Source organism: Drosophila grimshawi, unplaced genomic scaffold (genome assembly GCF_018153295.1).
Source record: "Drosophila grimshawi isolate 15287-2541.00 unplaced genomic scaffold, ASM1815329v1 contig_1369, whole genome shotgun sequence".
In the NCBI taxonomy this organism is placed as follows: domain Eukaryota; kingdom Metazoa; phylum Arthropoda; class Insecta; order Diptera; family Drosophilidae; genus Drosophila; species Drosophila grimshawi.
The window spans coordinates 4,926,716-4,944,668 of record NW_025062891.1 but is presented as its reverse complement, the minus strand read 5'-3'; the positions used below and the strand labels follow the sequence as shown (position 1 = coordinate 4,944,668).

General features: G+C 35.6%; 2 protein-coding genes across 6 annotated transcripts; one reads left to right on the top strand and one right to left on the bottom strand.

The window, feature by feature from the left end:
• The first annotated feature begins 556 nt into the window (after positions 1–556).
• Positions 557–16,777, top strand: LOC6560774 (plasma membrane ascorbate-dependent reductase CYBRD1). 4 transcript variants are annotated; one of them, XM_001987411.2, is made up of 6 exons: positions 557–620; positions 3,896–4,043; positions 14,879–15,102; positions 15,163–15,385; positions 15,444–15,608; positions 15,830–16,777. In XM_001987411.2, the coding sequence occupies exons 2-6, from the start codon at positions 3,934–3,936 to the stop codon at positions 15,969–15,971; spliced, it is 864 nt and encodes a 287-aa protein (XP_001987447.1). In that variant the 5' UTR covers positions 557–620; positions 3,896–3,933; the 3' UTR covers positions 15,972–16,777. The 4 variants fall into 4 exon arrangements, with proteins under 4 accessions (XP_001987447.1, XP_032591093.1, XP_032591092.1 ...); XM_032735202.1 differs by lacking the exons at positions 557–620; positions 3,896–4,043 and adding exons at positions 7,247–7,335; positions 7,948–8,118; XM_032735201.1 differs by lacking the exons at positions 557–620; positions 3,896–4,043 and adding exons at positions 7,247–7,335; positions 7,858–8,118.
• On the bottom strand, positions 16,719–17,934 carry LOC6560800. Of its 2 annotated transcripts, none has more exons than XM_001987410.2 (4): positions 17,824–17,934; positions 17,569–17,734; positions 17,248–17,505; positions 16,719–17,192 (listed from the first exon to the last, which is right to left on the bottom strand). In XM_001987410.2, the coding sequence occupies exons 2-4, from the start codon at positions 17,590–17,592 to the stop codon at positions 16,848–16,850; spliced, it is 627 nt and encodes a 208-aa protein (XP_001987446.1). In that variant the 5' UTR covers positions 17,593–17,734; positions 17,824–17,934; the 3' UTR covers positions 16,719–16,847. The 2 variants fall into 2 exon arrangements, with proteins under 2 accessions (XP_001987446.1, XP_032591094.1); XM_032735203.1 differs by having other exon boundaries at positions 17,829–17,908.
• Positions 17,935–17,953: the final 19 nt, after the last annotated feature.

Sequence of the window (17,953 nt, the reverse complement as noted above, 5' to 3'; positions counted from 1 at the left end):
ATTTAATATTTAATGTTTTTTTTAAGTAAGAAATTAAAAGAATACTAACAAAATACTTTAAATTTTAAAAAGAATGTAACTCCTTAAAGTCGAAATTGTAAAGAAGATTTTCTAAATGGATTTGCGAGTAGTTTTTTATATCTAAGACAAATTCTTATAATTTCGGTACACTTTAAATGTTATATCTGTCAGCAGACCTTTAGCGAGCAGTCATTTTTCATGGCTGTAGTCCCACTGTTCAGCGACGGCACGACTCACGAAGTTGGCTCTACCGAAACGCCGAACGACTGTTCGGACAACAACAAACATTTTTCGATGTGGCCGGTTCGTCGTTTGCTGCCGGCAACAAATTTAGTTCGTTGGCAGCATTCGTGGCGAGTAGGCGTTGCGGGATTTTGAGTTTTTCGATTGCGTTTCAGGGCTTTCTGTCGCATCGTGCGATTGCATATTTAGCTTAAATGATTAAATAAATCAGAGCTCGGAAGTGAAACGCAACTGTCGAAGCATAAAATCAGTGAAGATTTGATGCATTTATTGAAACATAATTCGTATAATTAGTACGACATCAACATCAATTGCATTGGTCTTTCGCTTTTGTGCGCACTGTAGAAAAACTTGGGGTAGGTTATAGTAAGACGAATGATTATTTGTATTGTTTGGCAACTGCTGCAGAAGCAGCAGCAGCAGCATCAGCAACAACAACAACACCTTTGATAGCGTTCCAAAGGACCAAAGCTCTTTGTATCTGTATGTGTGTGTGTGTGTGTGCGCTCAAAAAAAAAAAATAATAATAATCTGCTGATAGCACAGGAAAAACAAAGTGGAAAAAAGTATTTAATCGGATTATACAGTTCTGTTTTCATATAGAATATATAGTCAACCAAACCGCAGACTAATTCCTGGGCTTAAAATATTGAAGCTCCTTAATATCATTTTGGAGCCAATAAATTATTGAACAATGTACAGTTATAGATTGAAATTAATGCAACTTTAAATGCGCATCCGGCAAACATTTCCAAACATCATTTTCGGCTGTATGTTTCTGTCATAATTGGTTATATTGTATTCAGATACGGATACGGAAACAGTTACGCTGCATTGCATAATGTGTAGTTTCCTACACTGAAATGGGGTCTCCTCTGATATAAGGTTTATGCTTTGTGCGCTCATGTGGGCAATGTGAACAATTGGGGCATCAGGCAATAAGCTTCAGCTGCTATATCTTCAAATTCCCGCACGCAACAAAATAGTTATCAATTGCAACAGAGAATTTGTGGGAGTTTCCTCTGGAAAGATGCGGATCTAAAGATGAATATCTCGGAGACTTTTCTTGGTTTTATAGAGAAGCGGAAATTAAAATGCCCCCTGAGTCGAATATAGTCAAATGGTGTTAGTAGTCAATAATAAATATAATACTGTTTCCAAGATATTTAAAACGGCTTCCAAATGGATTACTCCAGCTATACATTATCTAAAACCTGACAAAGTTATTTTCCAATTTTTTATGAATTCAAATGGATTAAATAAAAAAAAAATACTTAATGTGTTAGATGTAGGATAATCGGTAAATATTAAAAAAAAATGTATTTGGAAAGTGTCAAGTTAGCTTGTGACATTAAATAATTAATTAAAAACTATCATATCTAAAGAGGAAAATTCCAGACCCATTCCTTGGATAGAATTTAAGTTGATTATTGTCAAAATAGTGCGATATACGCAAATAGTGCCCACACCTTGTTGTTTTGTATAAAAATAATAACGAAATGTATCATTATCAACAATTTGTAAGTTGGTAAAGTGTTGCGACACAAATAGAATAATGGAATGGCTTTGTTAACAATGGAAATGTCTATTTGAAAAGGACACTCGAGGATAGCTGGGTTACTTGTCCATTGTCCAAGTAGGGCGTGAGAAATGGACACATGTCCATTATGCAAATCGAAGGCATGAATTGAAGGCAAGTTGAGTAGACTATCAATACATTCAAGTGTCCATCAAAATGTCTCCTGGTCGAGTTCAATGAACTCGCCAATAAATAGAACATATCTGTACTTAGGTATAATTATTCGATTTACACTTGTGTATATATATATATATGTGTGTGTGTGTGTGTGAATGGGGGAGTGCTGGGAGATGCGGGCTACAGGAAGAGCGTCTCACTCAATCTGCGCCACACAAGCGACATCGCTGTCGGAAATTGGCATTCTCCTCGATTCGAGTCGACTCGATTCGATTTGATTCTGCAGAACGCAGTCGGACGTATGATAGTCAATTTTACACGTCGACTACGTCTGCCACAGCGCAAAATAACAAACAAAAGTAAATAACACACACCGACACATGGATGCCCTGCACTAACAGTTGACTAAAGTATTAAAGTATATATAAAATTCCGTATTCCGTGTTAACACTCAGGAAAAAAAATACACAGTTTTTCTTATGTGTAGAAATAGTTTGTTAATATACGAACAAAAGATTCTTAAAATTAAAAGTACACCTGGGAATTAGATATTTTTTTATAGAAATATACTTTCTGAATAATAAAGTGAGTTATCTTTGTCGATTTTCTTAAATTCGAGGCCGATTTTGCCTATTTATGCCGATTTTTCGTACACTTTTAGAAATCTGATCAACATCGATTCAGTTCAGTTCATCAGATACACCTAGATAGAGTATCGATGCTTTAAAAGTTAGCTATTCGTTAATCTTTTTCGACCTAATAGTACCCAGAAAAAACATTATTTTAAATCAGGAATATATTCTTGCTACCAGCAATTAGACTGAATTTATATATTTCAGAACCAAAAGCTTCAAATCAAGTTAAATTAATCTTACTTCCCATAATCATTGTCTAATAAAACAAATCCTTAATCAACATTATCATTCAAAAGAAAAGTGAGTTGAACTCATTAGCCAAGTATAAGCATAAACTTTAACATTAAGAAAGCCGCAGTTTTCCCAAGTGTTACAAACTTAATCACAAAGTAATGATACCCTGACTTGTTTTCGTCCGAGTGCAGCTCAAGTGCAATGCACTCTGGCAAATATGTTGATGCAGCACTTTTACCTTCAGCTCACATATGACGAGCATTTCTTTTTCTTTTTTTTTTTTGTTTTTTGTCTTTCTTTCTTTCTTTTTGTGCACATCCGAAAATAAAACTCAATTTCCATTTGAAGCATAAAAATATTGCGCTTGGCCAGATGAGCATAAATACGACGTATACATTTAAAGAGAGACAAAAAGCGGATCAGTTATCGGCATATTCATCAGCGTGCGTAGAGCGCATTGCAACCTATTCAAAACAATCTGCCACAGATTGCAGTCGCCATTCAGAACTAATGCATATGCATAAATGTGTGTGTATGTGTGTGTGTGTGTGTGTATGTGTCGGTGTGTACTTATTTATGTGGCAGGCACGTAATGAAAAGTGTGGCACATAACGGCGCCGCTATTCATCACCAGCAAACAGCCGTCCGACCACAGTCAGGCCGAGATTTTCGCCCCCACACAGCATCCAAGTCAGCTCCACTGTCAGTTCCACCCTGACTTCCTCCATCAGTTCCTCTCTGAGTTCCTCCGTCAGTTGCTGTCGTCCGTCGTGTCTGTCAGCAACAGTTCGCCACTTCAGACTCCGATTTTAGCTGCTACTAAATATTATGGAAAACATTTTTATGAGCTTCAAATGAAAGCAAAAAAAAAAAAAAAAACAAATTATGCTCTCGCACACAGACTCGTAGTTTAATGTTGCTGCTGCTGTTCGCTTGAAGTTCGTGCATCTGATTTTGATAGCACAGACACACACACACACACACACACACACACACACACACACACACACACACACACACACACACATACACCCACACACTGGCACTAACTCTCTTCTTTTGACAGTCAGCGGGAGCTAAACTATTAAAATTGATTGCTTGCACATGGATAGCAATTCGGTGAGTCCCCTGCCCCCCTTGGCCATAATGGAGAACGAGAAAACACCGCCCGGCACGCCCAATGGCATTGAAATGCCACCGCCCCCCGATGAAAAGTGAGTGAAAATTTGTTAATCCCTAAATATCTTTAAGTAGCTGAGCTTATTTTCATCATCCATTCATAATATTCCTTGCCGTGTGCTACTCAAAATAACTTTGCAGTTGAATATTTTAAAAAGAAACTCTCCAATAACTTTGCATTTAAAACTTCTTATATTATGAATAAATGGGCATAATCCGTGCCCTTAGATTATTTCCTATTTAATAAATTTATCTTAACTAAATGCTTCTGATACTCTTATTTAGACCTTGAAAAATTGTTGGGTTTATTATAACTTTGTTATAGCGTTTTCTCTACACAAAAGCCTCAATATAGCCAAATTCAAAACTTAAACTAACACTTAAATTGAAAGCTTGTAAAATTAAGAGATTGTTTCCTTTATTGTACTAAACAGCTTTATTATCTTTGTAAAATAAAATTAATTACAAAATTAAAGAATTACTTTTTATACTAAGAAATAACCAATAAATGAAATAAGTCTATTGATTTGTTTGTATTATAAATACTATGGTATAGATTGGTGAACTCAGCTATTGATGGTCACTACTTATGCACTTAGGGAATTTCTGAAAATCGCCATAAATTAAAGTCTACTAGAAACATTATCTGGGTTTTAGAAATAATTTCTAAAAATACGAAAACAAATCTCTTCATATAAGAAAGGCATTTTTTCTACTTTTGAGAAATAAAATAGAAAATATGTATAAAAAGTACAAATTCAAACACTTATTTTTAGAAAAAATACTTTAGAAATTCAGAAAATTGTAATAAAATTTGATCTCTCTTCTGTTATTGTTAGTGTTTAGCAGATGTCTGCTTTAGGGAATTTATGAGCTATATTAAATGTTAACAATCGTAATATCTTAAAATACTAATAATAATAATATAATTAAGAAGAAAACGAATATAAGAATTTTATGTACACATGTATGAGAAGCCAAAAGGAAAGCCATTTTCTGAAATTCAGGGCGAATGTTTTTTTTTGAGTGTATATAAATCTAATCTCCCTCAATATATCTATTCATCCAGCTGCGGGGTAAATGCCACAACATGTGTATTTCCAATGTTATGCGCATTTGTCTTTGGAGATCTACATAAGTATTTGTGGCTTCTGCTGATGAAGCTGCCACATTCTCGTCTGCTGATGCTCTGTTTCAGTCTCGCTTTGCCCCATCATCTAATCAAGGCAATTTCAACAAATTCCCAGCACATTTGTGCATAAAAAAAACGAAATATTTAAATAAATTGTGTCACACGCCGAATTCTAAAACACATGACAGAAAGAGAGGGAAGGGGAAATAGCGTGATAGACAGAGAGAGAGAGAGAGAGAGAGAGAGGAAGAGAGAGTTGCAGCAATTTGCGTTTGTCTAGCCAGCAATTGGCATACCAAGCTATTCCGTCCACAATTCCAGAGAGTTTAACTGGGTAGCTGAGTAAAAACTGTGCCTTGACCTCGCCAGCGAGGAGGAGCTGTCATCAAAAAAATAGTCGCTCGTTAAAACTTTACTATTACGCATTAATCGTTGCTAATGGCCCAAGTGTAACATTTACATTTCAATAGCTAGCCCCAAATGTTACGTATACGCAGCGTAATTAATGCACAGCATTTTCAGCCACGCCCTACTTGGTCCGTACTCCTTTCGTTTGTTGGCCAATTTCCTAATCCGTGTACCCAACGGGTCGTAAATTCTATTTTAATATGACTGTGTCCGCAAATCACACACACAATGTGGCCACACAGAAACACACACATACACACACACACACACAAGACACGCACACACATTCAACAGTTGATCGCGTGCGTGACATCCTTATTCCTTATTTGTATCCTTTTTTTTTTGTTGCCCCAGCACACTCTCGTGTAATTACCTACATATTTTGTGGCTTTAACTTTGAACCACATTTTCGATTTGAAGTGTAATTTCTGGGCGCGCTCTCAGCCAAAAAAAAAAAAGAAACACACACACACACAACAACAACAACAACAAGGACAACTATGTATGCCGAGAATCCCTTTCATTTTCAAGGAGTTGCCGTCTCGTGATTCTCTCGCCTCTGTGGGTAATGACCACCTATTAGCAGGGTGTGTTTTTGTTTCTATTTGTCGACTGTTTGTCAGTCTGTCTATCTCTCTCTCTCTCTCTCTTGCTCTCTCTTTCTATCTCGCTTTCTCTCTCCATCTCTTCCAGTATACTCTCAGTAATTACCGACCTACTCGCATTGTCCTCGTTTCGTTTACCATTTACAAACTTCGTTTATTATTCATGCGTTTGATTACAAGTTCGCAGCTGTTGTTCTGATTGATGTTCATGTGCACAATTATTAACCGAAGCATTCACGCATTTATTTATCTAAGTGTAAAAACGGAAATTGCTATTAATAAAGCATGGAGTTAACATGAAGTTATCAGCATGTACTTCTTTGCCTTTGTTCTGTTAATAATTTTATAAATCATATTTGATATCAGTGCTCTCAAGATATTATCAAGTTGTCGCATTAAAATAATTTACACTATTTGCATAATTTCAACAATCTCTTATCTAAAGTCTCAAAATATGCTCACATGGTTTCCATCAAGGTCATTAGCGTTATTTAAATGCACTTCACGTTTAATATTATTATCTGGTGTATGTGATAAAAGTACTGGAAAAAAAGTTAACCAACTTTAGAGCCACGTAGAAATGATTTCGAATCAATTATTTTAACCATCTATTGAGTGAAACATTTGCTTAAGTTATCCGAATTTCTAGAATTATTTACCAACATTGTATTATATTTATTTTATTTTTTATTTTATTTATAAACATAATTCAACAAAAATCACATCGTTTTCGACGTTTTCTGGATTTTTTTGAAATGAACTAAAGCTTGTTGCTGGTTTGTGTCTTCGCTCGATCGCACAAGTAAAGACACTTAACATGCTCGTCTCGAGCTTAACAGTGCCATTTTGAGCATAACACAATTTTAACATTACCGACTTTTTACGTTGATTTTAAATATGCTGAATTAATTGTTAAATATTTGTTAATTAAAATAAATAGAAAGCATGTTTAAAAATGTTTTATCAACTTTTATGTATATATTATACTAAATGGCTGCAAGCTTATCGTAACTCAAAAAACCGTAAAAGCTCAAGCAAATGCAGCCATTTCTCTGGACGGTTGATCCCAACAGAAATTCCCGCATAATTTTTCAGTTGATGTTTGCTGTTCATTCGTTGTGGATCGTTTGTGGTTGCCGGCCGCTATTTGAATATCGTGTGTAGAAGCAAATAATAACAAATGTGTGTGTGTTGATTTAAGTGTTGTGTGTTTCGCTACAGAACAAAAGGCAACACAATATAAACAACAACCTTGCGCTGTTATATAGAAAGTGTTTTTGTCGGCTTATAATAGATACCTGAACACATACCCGAACATATCAATGAGATGCTCGTTACACCATTCTAGCCATTGTTTATCAATTAAGAAATCGAAAGTTTCTGCTTGTCTAAATGAAAGAAAATGGAAACGAAGAAGAATCGCATTTACATACAGATACACATCAATCACATAAATTAAATGCTCTCTGATAGATAACAATCTTTTGCAAATATACATTTGTTATTTGGGAATCTTTGCATCCTCTTATTGCTCAGTGTTTTTATAGAATTCTGTTTTTCTTTTTGTTCTTGACAAATTAACGCGCTGATTAGCAAGACGATTCTCTTACTATCTGATTGATTATAGTATATATCAAATATACTGTAACGAATCTCCACGTATCTATCTAATTTCTATTATGTTTTTTACATTGTATTCTCTAGAGAACCAAACCCAGAAATTATTTGTAAATACTTTTGTGGGAAAATCCGAAAGCTCTTTTCGCACATAAACTAAACGCTCGGTTTTTACAGAAAATTAGCTCAGTGACGTATCCGTTGCGTATACGCCGTGCTCGAAAGTATTCAAAGTAAAAACAAAAACCAAAAACCAAAGAACGAAACAAATTTAAATAATTCAAATAAATTCGCCTAAATGCGTGATCGTCATTTGGGCAAAATGCCGCGTGGTGGAACAACAACAGCGTAAGTCCAACACGACGAGGGTTGTGCATTAAATAATCCCCTATGTTTAATCAAGTAATTAATTGCAATTAATAAAGCTATATATGTATTTCTAGAATGTTTATGTGCTCTTCAAGGTTTACTGCTAATTGTGGCACATTTTCACACATTGTGCGTCGTCCAAAGATAAATTCTCAGCTCAGATTAGATGCTAACTTATATCATGCTTTTTGATGGGGGAAATATGTATTAATAAAAACTATATTATTTTAGCTAGACTTCTATAGACCAACTCTCACTCAAATGTACGCAGTCGCACAGCATCAGAAACCACATGCTCAACTACTATATACATATGTATGAAAGTTCATTTAAATTGATAATTTATGCTCGACTTGAGGGTAGGTACAACACATGCCGCCTGAGATACATTCAGCAAAAAATCGGACTGAGTTTTAGAAAATCGCCATAGGGCCAAGGGTGACTTACCTTATTATTCAGAAAGTTTATTTCAAAAACGTAAGATTTTCCAGGTTAAGTTTTTTATGATATATTTTGATTTTGTATCTGTAAATTACCATAGACGTTGAGTATTATTTATAAATATACTTTTGTATTTTTTCGGTCATTTAGAAATTATTTCCAAAAGCAAGAAAATGTTTGTTGTAGTTTTTGAGCTGATTTCTGCAATGGAGCATACATTTTTCTGAGTGTGGGATACGCTGAGCCAGCCAGGCCTGCCTCTTAATTCCATAAAAAAACACGAAAAAAAGCGAAAAATATTTATAAATATGTAGAAATAAATACAATAATTCAATGAATAAATTGCAGGCCAACTGGCTGGCATACACTGTGGCTGCGTGTCGAGTTTAAGTACTGCGAATTTGATTGTATCTTTAAGATACAATTACACAGACAAACACACACAAACACGCACGCATACACATGCAGGCGAAACATAAGACTGCCTCTTTAAACAAAACGGTGCACTGAAAATGTTTCAATTGAAACTCCCCGAGACATCGTCAGTAAACAATTGTCGCCCATTGTAAAGCAAACCTAACTCACACAGCTACCCTCACTTGTGTCTGTGTCTGTGTGTCTATGTATGTGTGTGTGTGTGTGTGTGTGTATAGCTAGGCTTCGTTGAGCGCACTTCATCATAATTAACCCGCAGGATATACACTGTATTTCTTCATTCTCTTTGAGTTTGGTTGAGTTTGAGTTTTTGTCGTTATGCATGCGTTGAATTGTGGTTACAATTTAGTTGCATGCAACATACTTGCTGAAGTTTTTAATTGTGTTACTTGTGTAATTTGTAACATCCCACATTACAAGCTGGTGGCTTGATTGAATTGTGAATTGTGTGTTTCGTGCATGTCAATCGCCTACTTAATAAAACTGGCACTGTCAGATACAAATGCATCTGCTTAGATGCAGCCGACTCGATTGATGCGCACACCTCGATTCTTGGCTAAGATGAGTCGCGCCCCAGTTTTGTCCATAATTAGCCCGTTTTCATTAGCTTCAAGATACATGCCTAAAGACTAGTTATAACTGGGGTCTAATTATGGCATTAATGCTTGCAACTACACATCAAGATACAATTGTACCTCTTGTGTCCATCACATGATCCTATCGTATGCTCAAAGATAAAATACCTAGATTATGACTGGTAAATACCATGTCAGATATACAGTGTTAACTCGCAAATTGAAACTTGCTGAAATGACAATTGCCCAAATATTAATGGTTAGGAAGGGTATTACGGACTTATGCAAAACTTTGTAACAGGCATAAGAAAGCAACTCCGAGCCCAATAAGCTACATATATATTCTTGATGAGTATCAACAGCCGAGTCGATCTAGCCATATCAGTCTGTCTGTAGCTAGATGTAAATTCTCGTATACCTGTATACCTGTGTCTAAATCGGTTTAATGTTTATAACTACTGGGTTCGGTATATCCCCTAGTCGATCTCTCGACTCGAGCATTCTAACTTGTTCATTTTAAATTTTAAATACATTTTATACAAATTGTTATTGAAATTGTCATCCTATTGAATTTGAATATCAATTTTTAACTTAATTAAATCATATTTTCATTCATCTATAATTAGATATATTTAGAAAAAAAAGTCTCAATTATTTTTGTAATTTTATTTTTTACTTGTTCATTTTAAATTTTATATACATTTTATATAAATTCTTATTGAAATTGTCATCCTATTGAATTTGAATATCAATTTTTTAACTTAATTAAATCATATTTTCATTCATCTATAATTAGATATATTTAGAAAAAAAAAGTCTCAATTATTTTTGTTATTTTATTTTATATTTATATTCATATTTTTTATAATTTTTTTTTAAATTTAATCTCTGGTGAATATAAATTTCTTTAATGCCCTCTGAAATCTGACAATCATTATAAATTTAAATATGCTTCTAACTAAGAAGAATAAATTCGAAAATAAAAGTAAGTTAATATCTGGTAACTAATAATGGTAAATAAAATGCAAATGCTACTGTGGAATTGACAGACAAAGTAACATCCTAATAAATATATTTATTTTTATATGTATTTGTGGGTAATTAATTGCAGCTGAAAACTTGAAGCTGCTTTCGCCGCCTCTATGAAAATGTTGATGCTGCTGCTGTTAAAGAACTGCCAGCTTTGGATTGTCGTTTTGCTTCATTAGCCAGGCCAAGTCTGCAGTCATGTCTGCATCTGTTGCATTAATTGTTGTAGTCGTTGTTGTTGTTGTTTTTGTTGCTTTTGTTGTTGTGGGCGCAAAGTCAACAGCCTCAAAATGTTGTTGCTGACCCATTAGCAGCAAGTGGCATTAAATCAACAAATAGCAATTTATATATATATATATATGACTACAGTTGCAACAACTATTGCGAGGTTCAGGTTCAGGTTTAGTCGGCAAAACATGCCATATGTCGCTGCCTCTATGTAAAACGAGTTGAGACAAGTCGAAGCCGAAGCCGCAGCCGCAGCCCAAGGTGCAGCAATAGCAAAAGCAAAAGCTGGCAGCGAAATTTTCCCATGGCGCAGCAGCCAGTTAAAAAGTGAAAGAGTTACACAGATGCAGATGCAGATACAAATACAGCGATGCACAGATGCACAGATACACAGATACACAGCTGCATGCAGCATGCCCACACCACTTCCCTCTCCACTCCCCCATCCCACATTTCCTCTCCTCCTCCCTTTATTTGTGATCGCTATGCGTTTTGGTTGCACTTGGGCCAAAGCTGGCAAGTGAAATGTGTGTTAAAAGCAAATGGCTACTTCAGCTAGATGCCCCACACTGCCCCACCTCTGCCCAGGCAACCCGCTGCGGTCTGTGCAATGTGTTGAAAGCTAAATGCCTCAGCTTGCAGTAACAGCAGCTCACACACACATACATATGTATATACATATATATATATGTATATACATATCTATATGAATATATATAAATTGTTTGTTTTGCTGCAACTTGCAACGCGCCACGTTCATTGACATCGCGGCCTGCGGTCTGCCTCGGTGTCTGCCCGCGCTTAATGAAATTGTCAGGCTAGCAACTGCAACAGCAACAATAACATCTCAGTGGGGCATAGTCGGTCGATCGGTCAGAGACTCACACACACACACACACACACACACACGCCCATTCGGGATGCCTTGGCGCATGTTAATTAAAGCGCTTATTACAAAATGGTGCAAGTGATACAATACAGTCTCCAATCTTAGTATCCCCTGCCACTCCGTTGCCGAGAAAGTGCGTGCTTAATTATGGTGCTTATATGTTATTGTTTTAATACCCTGTACACACTTGAATTGCTGGAAGAGGGTGACATGATGTATATATAAATATGAAATATAACATTGTTTTGTATCAGTATCAGCTGTAATAATAATAATTCTGAATTAGCACAAAGAAATATGTTAACAAAGATAACAAAAGATGAAAAGTTGTGAAGCGTAACACAACTATTATTTTAACTTAAAACAATTCATAAAAATAACCAAATAGTAATTGCTGCTTAGGTATCAGCTCCAATAGCATCTACTCGCAGAAAAAGAGTAAATCAAATATATGATTACTATTAGCACAAGATCTATAATTCGGCTCTTATGCTCTCGCATAATTTTATTATTATTTATATTATTTATTTATATTATATTTATTATTATTCTTTCTGCTATTGCTACAACTACAGAGAGCACAATGGAAATGTTTTTGCTATTGTTCTTGACAGATCAGAGCAGTGCAAAAGAGCATTTATTTCAATTTTTTGCTATTGGGTTTGCTATTGCTCTCTGATAGGTCGTAGCAGTAGCAATAGCTGAGCAATATTTATGTTGCTCTTACTGCTCAACAATTTATATTTAAGTGTATTAAAACAGTTAGGCAACAAGGACTGTGTACATGCTAGTCGTGCAGTTCCGACTCTCGACTTGAATGTTACATGGTGTTTTTATTGCTAGTTGCTGGTGCTTTCATTATCAGCTCAGTAAGCATTTTCTTAGCTGTGCGCACTATTAATTTAAATAATCATTTTGTTTTGGCTTTCGTTTCGAATTGTTTTCTGTCATTTCAAGTGCAGCGAAATCCGTTCAAAAGTGCGGCACTTGGAAATGATTAAGCGGCTCGCTGGCCGACAGCAATGCGCCTAATTACCACAGCAACAACGAGCCGTTGCCCCACATCCCACATCCCACTCACCACTCCCCAAACCACCATAACACCATAACACCAACCCATCATTATATAGCCACTGCTTTGGGTGTTTCGGTTTGTCTGTGTTTACTTTTGACAGCTGCTCTTTGAGTTGAGTTTGCATTGTGGCTGCAGTGCACCACTGTGAGAACCAACACAGCCGCTGGACGGCAACCACAGCTGCTCACAAGTGGCTATGATGATGCATGTTTCTTTCGGCACTGAGATCATCGCTATATAGCCATCAAATGTCATTTGGCATTTGTCATTTGTCATTTGTTATATGATCAGTTCACGCAATGTATGATGAAAATAATATGATATTGAGGCATATTTAATTGGCATCAAGTTGCAGATGTACTATATTTTTATTGAGAGCATTATATATATATGAGAAATCTAATGCATTTTGAACTCTCTTGATCCCAACAAACTTAGTCAGTTGTAGTTGTCAATCAATCATTACAGTTGTTACAAATTTATACTGTTATAGTGAAGCCTTTATCTAATGACTAAAACATTTTAAGAACTGTTCAAAAACTTCAACAGTTATTAGACATCAGTGTAAACAAATATAAGGAACCGATAATAGTTTTTATAAAAGTTTAAAATCTCGGCTCATTCTATAAAAACAATTTATCATTTCAATTTGATATATTTTTTCAATACAGATTAGCCTACTTTGAATAATTTTACAACTGTTCAGTTAATTTATTTTAAAATTGATAATCTACCAATTTCAAATGTAATAAAAAAGTTCTTGGAAGTTCAACCTTTTCAAACTTACTTACAGTATATTCTCGCAGAATATAAGACTCCATCTAGTAGAAGAAATTGGCTTCTAGACATAATCTTCCTTAAACTGAAAATATTGAAATATTCAAAGCGAACTCTTTCAGTATCAGATTTCCATCACATTCGAAATACCGAATTCTATGAAACCAATCTCTCATAACTGGCGTGGAAAAATGAAGAGTTAAAAGCAGTTTCTTATTATGGATTATCTTTATTATGCGCGAGTGCATCTGTACTTGTTGAAGAATTGAGAGCAACTTTTGAACTTAGGAATAAATACAACGCAGAAAGAAAGAAAGACAATCGATATAGCGATACTTAAGTATTAATCGTTGCTGCGATATTCAAACATATTTCAACAATATATATAACTGACTGGTATTTAGTGAAAACTCGAATACGTTTTTTAAGCATATGAAACCAATCAGTCTTTATATTAGTCACCTTTCACTCTTGTTAATCCAAAGTAAAGCAAAGTCAAGCTTTATCAGTTTTTCCTTAGCTGTCAAACTATGTAGAAAACTAACAACAAAATTGTTTTTAATTTTTAACTCTTTGAGTCTTTTTTTAATGGGCAATATTACATATTAAAAACCAAAGAAACACGAGAGAAAACTGCAAAGAGGTTAAGTAATCCCTAACAAAATCATAGCTTCAGAATGCGGTGCTGCTTCAATGAGTTTGTAAAATATGTAAGCAGCCTCAATGGTCTGTGTGGTAAAAATAGAGATATAAAGACGAAGATAGAGTTTGGGTCTGGTAATTACATTTGGCCGGGGTAAATTAGATAATTGCGGGCTTTCTTAATCTCGCAGAGTGATTTCAATTTGTGACGCTGTAAATATTTGCTTTATAAATCAATTAAGCCGATTAGCAGCGCATTCAACCCACAATTAGTTCAAGAGAAATTTACCTAATTATGACAGACAGACAGACAGAGAGACAGAGAGACAGAAAGACAGTTAGACAGACGGACAGAGTTACGACTCAGAAAGTCAGTATGATAAATTGCTAGACTCGAGCTGCAATTATGTAATAAAGACTAACACTTAATTGAATTAGCACTGTGAAAAAATGTGGTTAAGTTGAAATATTTGTTAACTTTAGCTCTAGCTTGAATAAAACACAAGCCTTAAGATGGATGTGATTGATGCAAGCTTTATACATAAACTTAATCGTATGCTGTTTCGCAATAATAAATCAAAGTAATCGAATATACAAATTCTTATAATTCTTATCTATTTTTTAACATCATACAATTTCGATTTACAGACGCTATGAGGAGGATCCGGATAATGCCTGGAACTGCTGTTCCTGGTGTGAATACTTGCTGATTGTCATACTGTCGACCATACTCTTGGTGGGTGTCCTAATACTCACTCTGTTCTGGGTAATGTTCTACCGTGGTGGCTTTGCCTGGTCGGAGCGACCCCTGCAACAGTTCAATTTGCATCCCATCTTGATGGTTGCCGGCTTCGTAACGCTCTCTGGATTTTGTAAGAGTCATATTATATCAGTTTTTACATTTGACTGTAACATAATAATCTCGATTGCAGCTATCTTAATTTATCGGCTGTGCCGTTGCGTGAAACACATCTATGTGAAACTGATTCACATGTTCTTTCATGCCGTTGCGATACCCTGCATCGCCCTCGGTTTCCTCTCAGTCTTTGACTCGCACAATGCATTGCAAAAGATAAATTTCTACAGTCTGCACTCGTGGCTGGGTTTCGTGACAATGGGCATGTTTGTGCTGCAATTTGTAATTGGATTCTTCAGGTGGGCTCTTTTTATTATCATGATTATTCAATGTTGTGTTAATACGGCTCTTCATTAGCTTTCTGGTTATGCTCTGCTGTGAAAATAAGACATATAGCTGTCGCTCAGCCATGGTGCCCATTCACGCCAGCATGGGTTTGGCCAATTTCTGGCTGGCCATTGCCACATCCGTCACCGGTATTATTGAGAAAGAACGCGAAACTGCCAAGGATCCCAGCTTGAGGTAAGTTTAGAGAACAACTATGTTTACCTAGCTTAAAGTTGTAAATAGTTAAAATCAATAGTAAAAAGTGTAAAATATTTGCAAATGAAAACTAATCAATTGCCTTAAAAGTAAATGACTATTTTTTTTAGTTATTAGCTCACGCTAAAGCAACACTTTCTGGGCATATCTTATTAAACAATATAGAAACATTAATTTCAACATGTTTATACTACTTACAGCGAGGAAAATCGACTCATTGAGCATTATATAACGAGCGCGATGGGACTGACCCTGATCGTGATTGGCATTATCGTTACCTTTGCGGTGAGGAGGACCAATGCGCCCGCATCCGCCAAAGTCTACGTCACCGAACGCATTTAGATGACAGCCATGCCCAAGACCATGTCCATGCCCATGCCAGCGCCCGTGGCACAGCCAGTGTTATAATCCAAGGCTTATGTTTTCTACATCACTCGGTGCATCTATACTATATAGTATATAGTATATAATATATAGCTGTGCAATCTATAAATTGGATACATCAAATCTCTGTTGTCTGCAGCACGAAAACGATAAACACGCTTTAGCATTCTCTTCATAAATACATATATATATACACTACATACTATACAGTTATGCCAAATCAAAATCTCTTTATCAACTAAATCAAAATTAGATCTTTTCTCTATTCAACTTTTCCGCTAAGTAGATTTTTAGGGTTAGGTATCTCATTCTAACATTCTAACAAACTCACACAACACACATTTTTGTACTCCACCAAGCAGACAGGATCACAAGGTGGATATAGACAGACCTAAATTTATAGAATAGCAACTATAGAACCGCCCAGCCACACAGACCAAGTGTATGAAACTACAAAGTGAATCAAAATAAAATTTATGACAAAAATAAAATACAGCTGAATTCTTAGCCAGTTTTTTGGTAGTTTTCTAGACATTTTTACCCAAAAAAAGAGAACGAAAAGAAACTATTCAATATACTACTACTTATACAAAACTAATGCATAACCTTTAAACAAAACTATACAAACGTAGATATTGTCGCATTTGATGTTTCTTTTTGTAATTGTGCAAATAATTGTATTTCATAAAAAAAAACTAAGCAATATAAGTTGTAAACCAATTTTACAAGTACATCTATAATAAATGATTTTTTTATTTATTACATATACAAACTAATGCGTTAATTTTCCAAATGAAACTGCAAAATTGTTGAAACATATACAACGACTCGCTGCTAACTACATGCGTACCCTTTGATGCGGGGTAATCGCAATACTCGTTTTCTTATCGTCAGGACATTCCGGTTGTCCTGACCCTTTATCAAAATTGTGCCATTGCTCGAGCTGATGGAGTAAACACTGACATTCTGCGGCTCCAGATTGCTGGCTGGCATCTCGAAATTTCTTACACGCGGCTTCGTCTTTGGGTTCGCCTGAATGTTTTCTATATCTAACTTAAATGGTGAGACGAAATTTCGTATCCAGGGCTTGGGCATCAACAGCTCCCGATTCAGGTGAACTGTAGGCGCCGCCGTTTTGCTCATATAAGACAAATCGGGCTCAAATGCTGGAACTTCCCCCTGCAAAATGGAGAATGATTTAATGTATTATATATATCTAGTAATGCTCTCTTACCATACAAACATGCAGTTTCTGTGCCTTGGTATTGTCGGCAATTAAAAATCCGCATTTACATTCGACATATCCATGTAGTCGATAGATGGGTCCGATCTTCTTAATGCTAAAGCAGCGCTTAACGTGCGCAGTTATATTTTTCTTAAACTTATCCGTGGTACTGCCACAGCTGGGGCATATGGCCGCGTTCTTAATTTCACCAACTGTATACCAATATGTTTTCCTATCTTGCAACACGCTGGATTTCGCTTTTGTAACCTGAGAAATGTTGAAGGCAAAATGTTACTTTGAGATTGATTTCCAATGGTAATAAAATCTTACCGTCACTTCCTCTTTGTTGGACATTGTAGGGCATATAGATTTCGATCGGTTTGTTTAAATATTTAGTTTCTGTACATCGACTTCAATCAATCAATCAAGCTTCATTTTGTTAATTCCATCAAGTCCTTTATTGCAGAGGAAAGTCAAGTCACATTGTTGAAGTTCGCTACAATTCACCCGCAATGCAAGATGTACAATTTGTAAATAGTAAATTGGCATAGTTTATGATATGGCAACGCTCCAGCTTTATATTACCTCACCCTTCGCTAGCTATTTTTTATTTGTATGCATAAATATTAATTGTTTATATTCAATATGGCTTTATGTTATCGATGCCATTATCGATGCTGATTAATTTTCCATTGTGAACCAATTTGTTGAATAT